The sequence below is a fragment of the Cyprinus carpio genome, chromosome A7 (assembly GCF_018340385.1).
Source record: "Cyprinus carpio isolate SPL01 chromosome A7, ASM1834038v1, whole genome shotgun sequence".
In the NCBI taxonomy this organism is placed as follows: Eukaryota; Metazoa; Chordata; class Actinopteri; order Cypriniformes; family Cyprinidae; genus Cyprinus; species Cyprinus carpio.
Window position 1 is genome coordinate 10,730,613 of NC_056578.1, and position 10,299 is coordinate 10,740,911.

Sequence of the window (10,299 nt, forward strand, 5' to 3'; positions counted from 1 at the left end):
ACAATTTTTTTTAAAGAAAACTTTCAATATTGTTTAATGCAATTGTAAAATGTTCTAAGGTTCTACCTTTATGTTTAAGGTTCAGCTGGGCACGTGGAATTGCAATAAACATCATTTTAACGAAACGAATTAAACACGAAGCGCAAAAATAAACCGCAATAAATGCCTGCATAGTCTGGTTTCATTGGAACGTTGACTGAGCACAGCGGAATGCTAGGAACCTCAGTGACGTAAAACAATCACCTTTAAAAAATGCTTTTCGAACGTGCTTTTTGAAATGAACTATTCTAAAGAACAGATTCGCAGAGCGGACTTCACCCATCACAAGACGCGATACTTTTGGCTGCATTTGCGCATGTGCATAGCATCAATGGGCGACAGCATTGCAACTGTTTACATACAATAATCCTTCACAACATGGGTGACAGTAAATAAGTGACAGTAAGACACTCACTTGTTTTGTTCAAGTTGTTTATTTAGAGGAAAATACACTTTCACGTCAAGAAAATATATTTTTTAACCGAAGCCCTGCACTTTGCATTTTTCAAAATGATACTTTCTGTGACACTATAACATTAAGACCACATATGAAATTTCAGCAGTTATGTGGACAATAACAAAACAAGTGCAAGACCTACATATACAGGCTGCAAAACCCAACATTTTTTTAACACATTAGACTTGTGAAGCAAATAAATGTTCAATGTATCGCAGACAAAATGTTAGCTGAAAAAAAGAATTTCATCTTTTCTAAAATCCTGATAAAACAAAATCACTTTGGCTTGTTGTAATTTGGATTCTATCTAATAGAACTTATTGTAAGAATACAAAATTAAGGCAAATCAATAAAATTACTTTATATTAAAATCAAAAAGCATAATTGCTGGTGCCTGATAGGTTTTCTGATTCCAACTTGTAATGGTTTTAATTAAACTCAGCATCAGCTTATCAAAACATTTGATAAGAGTCAATTTGAAAATAAACGAAATTAACTTCACACCAGGTGAACATGGAAAAGTAAAAAAAAAAAAAAAAAAAAAAACACATTATAAATGGGTAATTTTAAAGAGTTTTGCGAGGGCGTTTCATGAAGGACAAGGTGTAATCTCCAGAAGGAGTGGGTTTCTGTCTCTTCATCTGAACTTGGGACTGGGCCGTGAGCTGCAGTTTAATGGCACTAGAGTTGATCTTGGCCGCAGAGAGCAGCTCCTTCATACCCTTCATCTTCTCACTGTGGAAAACCACCACCGGCCCTCCCTGCGCTATGGGTGGTTGGGTAGGAGAAGGTGTGGGACTTGGGGATGAGGGCTCATTTTTTCCATCAGACTCTTTACCTCGAGTGCCAGCAGAGGAACGTCTCCGTCCTCCTTCTCCGCCCACCTTTTTGGGCACTGGATTTTGAGCAGGCAATGCTATACTTGGAGAGGATGGTCCTGCTTGTTCATCTAACTTGGATTCTCGTCTCGGGACCCGTCTACGCCCCTCACGCAGGTCTTCACTGGATTGGTCATCGTCATCCACTGGTTCTGCATCTTTGGTGATGATTGACACTTTTTGCCTGATCTGAGAAAGAAAGAAAATATAGTGTGTGGTCATAAATGACCTTTTAATGAAACATGAAATGGAGAAAACCGAGGGATTTTACCTGTGCATCAAAGCGACTAATGGATTGAACCAGGTATGTGGCCCAGCCAACATGAAGCACTGGCGTGGGACTTCCTTCTTCCCATTTACAAATACCATCATAGAACCGAAGTAAGTGGGCAAAGCATTCTGGGTCCTGAAGGGCAGACAAAGCAGCTACCTGTCTTGGCTGGTCCTTTGAGGTAAAAGCAAGAATAGAGGACAAGAGAAAGAATTGTTTACAACTTTGTTCTAAATAATAAAATATGTATTTTTCATGCAAAACTAATCAAGACCTCCTTTTCCGTTTCATCAGCCCCTTCGCCACCACTCTCAGCACCAGCAGCTGTCTCTTTAAGAAGGGTGGGAATGACATCATTAGCGATGTCAAAAAACTCCTTATAGATCTCCTCATCCTCTCTACAGTAGTTGTAACTATAGACCAAGAAAAAACAAGTTATGGAATTAAATATTACATTTTATTCTCGACTTGACTAAAGCAATATTAAATTCCATAAATTATTTATGTATTTATTTAATATATATATATATATATATATATATATATATATATATATATATATATATATATATATATATATATATATATATATATATACACACACACAGATTATACAACAATGCTTTCTGATGATTACATATTTTATAATGCAGCAAGTCTGTCATAGTTCAAAGCAGCACAAACAAAATGAAAACCCGTCAGAAGGACAGAGGGTAGGAGCTAATGTTGTCATGAAGGAAGACGAAACAGGAAGAGCAGGAAAAGGAAGTGGATGGGAGTGAGCAGTAGTGCTAGACATGCTTTGTGCAGACATCCTTCAGGACACTATAATAAAGTATTTTTAGTACTCTGTCCACCGCACTGTGTTTTGAGTGGGGAAAGTACAGATTGTCTCTCCCGACAGGGACCAATGCCAAGGGTAAGACAGGAATGATCTTTCTAAAGACAAACAGCATGAGGCAAAACAGACAATGCTGGCAAACACCACATTTTCCATTCAGTACGAACATTCAGGAGGCTTGAGAAGTTATCGTATTGCCATCTAATCATGATTGTGCAGCAGTAACAGACACATTGTAAGTTTAGAGATTGATTTAGCATTTTTACATAAATCTTTCTCTTTACTCAGATTTAAGTTTAAGTTTTAAACAGACTAATTCGGAAATAAAATTTATGCAACAGTAATAAATAAACACTGCCCCCTGCTGTTGAAGTAAAATAAAATTTGAGAAAAAATTATTTAGTTGTGTCTGATTATTACTTCATCAGACACAACTAAAAATTCAATATCATTTAATATTCAGATTTCTATGTGCTTGACTTACTCTTGCATTACTGAAGCAGCCTCTGACCAGGAACCTAAAGCCTCTTGGACATTTCTGTGCCTGTAATGATACCCTGCTAGATACATGAAAGGGTATATGTGCTCGTTGTTGTAATATTTTTTAGCCGACTCGACAGCCTGGAATGAAAAAATACACATTAGTGGTCTGTAATAATGTCAACCTTGTAAATATCTCTGATATAGCTAAAATCATATACTTTTAGGTGAATGGAGAGAGGGCTTTCCTTGCCAGTCATTGGTTCCTGATCTTCAAGGTCGGCCAAAGTGCCCATTGCCATAGGATACCTTCAACACACCCAATACAAGAGAACAAACATTCAAAAAGAGTACAAGATACAATAATCAGATCACATGAGTTACATCCCTGCTCTGTATTTGTGATTTATTAAAAATGTGTCACACCTCTCCAAATCCCCTCGATCATATAGCAGCCATAACAGCCTCTGCAAGATAAAATAAAATGCATTAAAGAAATTATCTGAATGACAATAGAAATAGAAATATGCATGTTTACATAATTTATATGCCAACGTAATTACAGTTAACAGTACATAACACGGAGATTAAATAAAATTAGGGATGCACAATATTGGATTTTTGCCGATATCCAATATTTTTCCTCTCATTTTGGCTGATACCGATAATATTTCCTTTTATAAATAAATATATTTGATTTTGGTTTGTTTTTAACAAGAACTTATTTGTTAGAATTAAATACACAATAATAAAGGTTTTTTGACAGTACAATCGCTGCATTTTTCCCCCCAGAAAGATGCAGTGTTAACCCTAACATTTTATTTTACATTTGTAGATGGTCAAAAGCAAAAGAGTTGAAAAACAAATTCTGAAAATCTTTTAGAGCTTATGATAAAACATATAACACATTAATGAATAAATCAGTATATATAAAAAATTTTCATTTACAAGTGTCATGTTTGAGATTTTTTTTCATGTAAGCTATAGCTTCTTTTAAATCAAAACATACAATTTTTTATGACATCAATTACTGCTTTATTTAATCAGAAACACAGTCTAAATGTTATTTGTGTAGCCTTTTTTTTTTTTTACATTTAATTTAATTAGAAGTAGGCCAACAATGCCCCCTACAGATTAAAACTCCTCACTGAATGGGCATTAGGACCCAGGGGAGGCTGCCCCTGCACTTGCTATTACTGTTTAGTATTCTATCATACACCAAACGCATCATTCTGTATGTGCTTTCACAGATTAAATGCAGCAATCTAAAAAAGTGAATGTAATCATAATTCAGACAAAACTTTGTTTCAATAATGAGCCACACTGCTGACGTGATCTAATCACTAGCACACCCTGAGCACATGTGAGTTAACTTATTCTTCTTATTGGCAAGACATATCGGCATAATTTTTCTTATCGGGCCGATGCTGATATTTACATTTAAAGCCATTATCGGCCGATTCCGATATCACTCCAATAATATTGTGCATCCCTACATATAATATAATATAATGCAGGAAACAGAGGATGATGTGGTGAAAGTTTAAAACCAATTAAATTTGAAGACATACTTGCTGGAGCTGAAGTAACTCTGTGCTGTCAGTGTGCAGATCTAGAGACGGATTGATGGCGCAAACCATGAACGCTACCTCCATATTCCTGTTGCATTTCATGTAGGAGCCTTTAAGATACAACCAGCTCTAAGAAGAGAGAAAGAAAGAGAGAAAAAAATAAAAATAAAAAAACGAGGAACAGATTTATAACATGCAATTCCAAAATTAAAGAACTGTCAGTAAGATTTATTAATGTTTTTCTAATGCTCACCAATATTACATTAATTTGATAACAAATACAGTAAAACACTAATGCGTGAATTATTATTACAATTTAAAATAACTTTTTATATTTTAATACATTTTAAAATGTAATTTATTCCTGTGATGGAAAAGCCAAATTTCCAGTGTCACATGATCCTTCACAAATTATTTAAATTTGGTGCTCAAGTAACAGCTTATTATTATCAACGTTGAAAACAGTTGTGCTGCTTCGTTTTCTGGAATCTGTGATACATTTTTTCAGGATTCTTGGATGAACAGAAATCTCATAACAGCATTTATTTTAAATTAAAAAAAAGTCTTATTATAAAATGTCTTAATGCATCCTTTCTGAAAAAAAAAAAAATATTATATATATATATATATATATATATATATATATATATATATATATATAATATATATATATATATATATATATATATATATATATATATATATATATATATATATATATATATTTTTTTTTTTTTTTTTTTTTTTTTTCCATTCTCATCCAAAACTATTGAACGGTAGTGTATGCATGGTGTTTTTGAATATACAGTGGTTTATAATGTCATGGTAAACATGAATAATAGAATATTACATACCCTTTCAGTGATTCCGGCACTGACAGTCTGACCTCTTCTGTCTTCGTTGCCCTTCCCATGCCATGTGACCTCAGCAGTCTCTTCCCCACCCTTGCCAAAGATCACCCAGGCATGGTCCTCCGAGAGAGCTAGATGAACATCCTTCAGGCCCAACACCTGACATGCAGCTACCACTGCAAAAGCAACTCCTGAGCTGTCCAGCTTTGTGCCTACAGAAACAGAGAGCAAAAAAAAATCCATTTTGAGTCTGCCTGGCCAAATTGTTACCATTTGATTAAATACACAGTTTAACAGAGATTGTAAGACTTTTAGGGTTTTACCTGTGATAAGACTGAAGAGGGACTGAATATGTGCCCTGTCCTTGAAATAAGACCGACTAAGACTGTTCCAGATCACATCTGAGACCTTTTTCACCAGCTCACGGCTGGAACCGCCGGCCGGTTTGCGGTACTGTGACAGGTCCACGGCACCAAGAATCTGGGCGGTGAAGCGTTCGTAGAGAGCAGATATAAGATTCAGCTCTACTGTAGGGAAGCAAGAGTCAAGGCAGTCAGGTTTAAGAGGTTCAAATCGAACACTCGGGACATTGACAGGAACAACTCTGTTGACAGCCAGGAAGTGCTCTACAAAACCCAGCACGAGGGACAGCAGGGCCAGGTCCGGTTCTGGGTTGCTAAGCTCAGACTCGAAAAGCTTCACCACTCCATCGATGCCCCGAAGAGGGAAATGCTTCTTCTGAGCCGACCGAATCCCCATGGTTAGTGGTTGAGTTCAATCCCAGTCTGATTCAATCTTTAAAAAAAATAAATAAATAAATGCATGAATAACTATAATAATATGGTGTAATCTTAGTAAATAAATACACAATATTATATATACAGTGACGTCCAAGTAAAAGCTTTAATCAACATATTTCAGACCAGTTTACTCCCTCCTTGTGTTCTGTAGATACTAAGAATGTATTTCTTATCTAATTTTATGATAGTGTGAGCAGGTGTTTAGGCTAATCTTTGCTTACTAGACTATATATATATAAGGGGGGAAATTTAATTTATGGTATTACACTACGGTACTTTAATATAAACAGTGGTGCTGCATAATAACAATTTATGTTTTATTTATTTATTTATGTTAAAAAAAATCATTATGTCAAGTAGTGGCCATAATCTAGGGGAATTCCCAGAGACACGTGTAAGACCATTTCTTTCTATCTTTCTTAAATGCAAAATACAGTTTGTACAAAATACAAGCTGAACATGACATTAGGCTAGTTTAATATGTTAACCTACTATATAGTTTTATTATTGTATACTAAATTGTTGTATACTCTTGTTAACTAAAAGGAGCCAGTGCGTGAAATTTGAGCATGGAAAACAACGCAACTGTTACTCGTGTGCGTATGGGCGGACATCTGCGTGATGATGCTGCTGCAGCTAGTTAGCTTACACAGTTTTATCCGTTTCTAGTGTTTTTCAGCTTAAAGGCCGTTTCACAGTGAACAGATTGTTCTCTCCTTACTTTCTAGACAATAAAACGCCGCTCGGGTTCATTCTTACCACATAACGTACCTTTGCTGAAATTATATCCACATGCTTTTGTTTTGCCCCTGCTTTTGCCGCGCAGTAGACAGAGAGACGCTCCTACAAATACCTGTGACGTATACAATGTGTCCGCAAGTCCAAACGTTGTATCGACTGAATTCTGCTTATTCCTATTGTGATCATATCAGCGCAATAAAAAGTGCTTCCTGTTATCTACAAGCATTTTGGTAAATGTAGTTTTTTTTTTCTTATTCTTCTTTTTCTTCTTCTTCTTCTTTTTCGACGTTTTTATGGCGGTTGGCAAATCAGCTTTATGTGCATATACCGCCAACTACTGGGATGGAGTGTGGAGCATTGCTGTTAAGGGAAACCTAAAAAAGGCTTTTAAAAAAAAATCCCTTTAAATCCTGTTCATTACAGTTTTTCTCAGTCGCTTTGGTGCATTTCTCAAAACAGAAATGAAATTCTCAAACCTACTTGTACAACCTCCACATCATCTAGTCGTTTATACACATCATAAAACCAGTTTCTCATTCTTTTGAACAAGTTGCGATTGCTTTTGTACATTCATGCAATTGATTATGCACATGTATTTGCGGTTTCCTACATTATCAGTTGCTAATGTAATGTTGCTCAAAATGTATAATATAGTTTTCTGTGCAGTAGTCTTACCCCTCAAAACAGTCTTTAGTTCATCATATGTCATTACAGTTTTTCTCAGTCACTTTGGTGCATTTCTCGAATCATCCTTAATATTTGCATAGAAGTATGTTAAGTATGTTACCTGCAAAAGCCTGTAACTTACTCAAAATCTTTAGTTCATCTCTCAAAAGCAAGTATTTATGTAAATAAACATATCAGTGCTATCAGAATGAAAAGTTCTTGTGTCATTGTTCACAAACAAGATAGTCAAAATGCTTAGTCATGTTGTCAGTATAACTGTGATCTTTGTTATTGTTTTATGATGTAAACTATGGCAACATTTTGGATGACAGTTACTGTATTGAAGAGTATGCCATATGCTTATGTATGCTACAGTATATATCCATTACAAAAGTACAAATGTACACATTACTGTATGTGGGATATTGACTGAAAGAGACTGGATAGTATTCCTAGTTACACTTTTACTAGTGGTCTGACCAAAAAATAAAAAAAAAAAAAAAAACAACCTTTACGATGTCATTGTGATATAGAAAAGGAAAAAGAAATATGGCCGCAAAGATGAAAATAAAAAATAAGTCTACGGTCAGAATTTGTAACTCTTGTGTTGTGCTCTGTCTATACAGTATATGCTTTCCAACTGAAGATTCATGAGATGAACCTTTGAGCTATTTCAGAGAAATGGTTTATCATTGGTTGATCTACATTCTCTTTATTAGTCAAGATTCACTTGCACAATTCATGCCATATTTACAAAAATTCTAAAAATAATGTGTAAGAAAAAATGTGCTTGGCAGTTTATGACAACTAGATGAACCATTTTGCATTTAATGACTTATACGATGAACTAAAGACCAGATGTTTTGAGGGGTAAGACTATTGCATAGAAAACTATATAATTCATTTTGAGCAACATGACATTAGCAACTGATAATGTAGGAAACCGCAGATAAATGTGCATAATCAATTGCATGAATCTAAAAAAGTAATCACAACTTGTTCAAAAGAATGAGAAACTGTTTTTTGTTGTGTGTATATGTGAAGATGATGTGGAGGTTGTACAAGTTGTTTTGAGAATTTCATTTCTGATTTGAGAAATGCACCAAAAAACTGAGAAAAACTGTAAATGCAAAATGATTCATCTAGTTGTCATAAACTGCCAAGCACATTTTTATTTTTTTTACACATTATTATTAGACTTTTTGTAAATTTGGCATGAATTGTGCAAGTTAATCTTGACTAATGAAGAGAATTTAGATTAACCAATGATAAAACATTTCTCTGAAATAGCTCAAGGTTCATCTCATGAATCTTCAGCTGGAAAGCATATACTGTATAGACAGAGGACAACACAAGAGTTACAAATTCTGACCTTAGACTTATTTTTTATTTTCATCTTTGTGCCCATATTTATTTTTCCTTATCAATAACATTGTAAAGTTTTTTTTTTTTTTTTTTGGTCAGACCACTAGTAAAAGGTGTAACTAGGAATTATATCCAGTTTCTTTCAATCAATATCCCACATACAATGTGTAAATTTGTACTTTTGAAATGGATATATGGCATACATAAGCATATGGCATACTGTTCAATACAGTAACTGTCATCCAAAATGTTGCCATAGTTTACATCAGAACATCCCTCCAGAGTACACTGAGTTATATTGACAACATGACTAAGCAATCTGACTGTCTTATGCATAAACAATGACACAAGGACTTGTCATTCTGATGGCACTGACATGTTCATTGACACAGATATTTATTTTTGAGAGATGAACTAAGGATTTTGAGCAAGAGACTGGCTTTTGCAGGTAATCCATGGTGTTTTGCTATTTGCACAAGTTGTTTTGAGAAATGCACTTACTGTTTTGCAAATGTCAAGGATGATTCAAGAAATGTACCAAAGCAACTGAGAAAAACTGTAACTCTGTATCTTTGAGATACTTAAATAGTATGTTAATTATGTCTATAGTTGCATCTTTAGTTAACAATTTCTGAAGTGAGATCTGATTAATTCCTATATAAAGTGCTTCTGTAAGTTGTAGTCTTTTGTTATTTTATTTCTTCGTTACTTTACATTTTATTAAAATGTGTTCAGCTGTTTCAGGAAGATCACATTTAAAGCAAAGTCCTGACTCATGTTTTCCTATTAGCTATAATGACTGATTAAGTGCAGTGTGTCCAATTCTAAGACAAGATATTATTCTGTCTTCTTTCTATTCCTAAAAATCCTCCTCTCATTTCCAACTATTTTTTGAATATTAAAAAAAATGTTGTCCTTTATTCTCACCATCCCATTTACTTTGCCACATATGTTTTAAAAGTAGTTTTCTAGTTCATCTTTACTGTTTATTGACAGTTGGCAAACTACATTTTGGTGCAGCACCACCACCAATTGGACTGGACTGTAAAGCATCAACAGGAGGGCCAATACAGACAGGTAGATGGAGAGATAGACATACGGACAGACAAACAGACAAATAGACATACAGACATACGGACAGACAGAGAGATAGACATACGGACAGACAAATAGACATACAGACAGATAGACAGGCAGACAGACATACTAGACAGACAGATAGGCAGTGGCAGACATTTATACTGCGGCGCCCGGGGAGCAGCTCAAGGGCACCTCAGTCGTGGTATTGCCAGCCCGAGACTCGAACCCACAACCACTAGGCCACTTCCCCATACAGATA

The 10,299-nt window shown here is 35.0% G+C and overlaps 1 protein-coding gene across 1 annotated transcript; it reads right to left on the reverse strand.

Moving 5' to 3' along the window:
- Positions 1-457: 457 nt before the first annotated feature.
- Positions 458-7,205, reverse strand: LOC109069113 (menin-like). The gene is made up of 10 exons (XM_019085800.2): positions 6,960-7,205; positions 5,712-6,183; positions 5,392-5,600; positions 4,538-4,666; positions 3,393-3,433; positions 3,188-3,275; positions 2,971-3,107; positions 1,920-2,058; positions 1,646-1,819; positions 458-1,563 (listed from the first exon to the last, which is right to left on the reverse strand). The coding sequence occupies exons 2-10, from the start codon at positions 6,145-6,147 to the stop codon at positions 1,063-1,065; spliced, it is 1,854 nt and encodes a 617-aa protein (XP_018941345.2). The 5' UTR covers positions 6,148-6,183; positions 6,960-7,205; the 3' UTR covers positions 458-1,062.
- Between the last annotated feature and the right edge of the window lie 3,094 nt (positions 7,206-10,299).

What these genes read in the sequence shown, in the direction of transcription:
- LOC109069113 (XM_019085800.2), bottom strand. Translation starts at nt 6,147, where the DNA reads ATGGGGATTCGGTCGGCTCAGAAGAAGCATTTCCCTCTTCGGGGCATC. An exon ending in AGTTACTTCAGCTCCAGCAA is followed by an intron (nt 3,434 to 4,537) that starts GTATGTCTTCAA and finishes TTTATCTTGCAG; the next exon opens with AGGCTGTTATGGCTGCTATA. An exon ending in CTGATGAAACGGAAAAGGAG is followed by an intron (nt 1,820 to 1,919) that starts GTCTTGATTAGT and finishes TTTACCTCAAAG; the next exon opens with GACCAGCCAAGACAGGTAGC.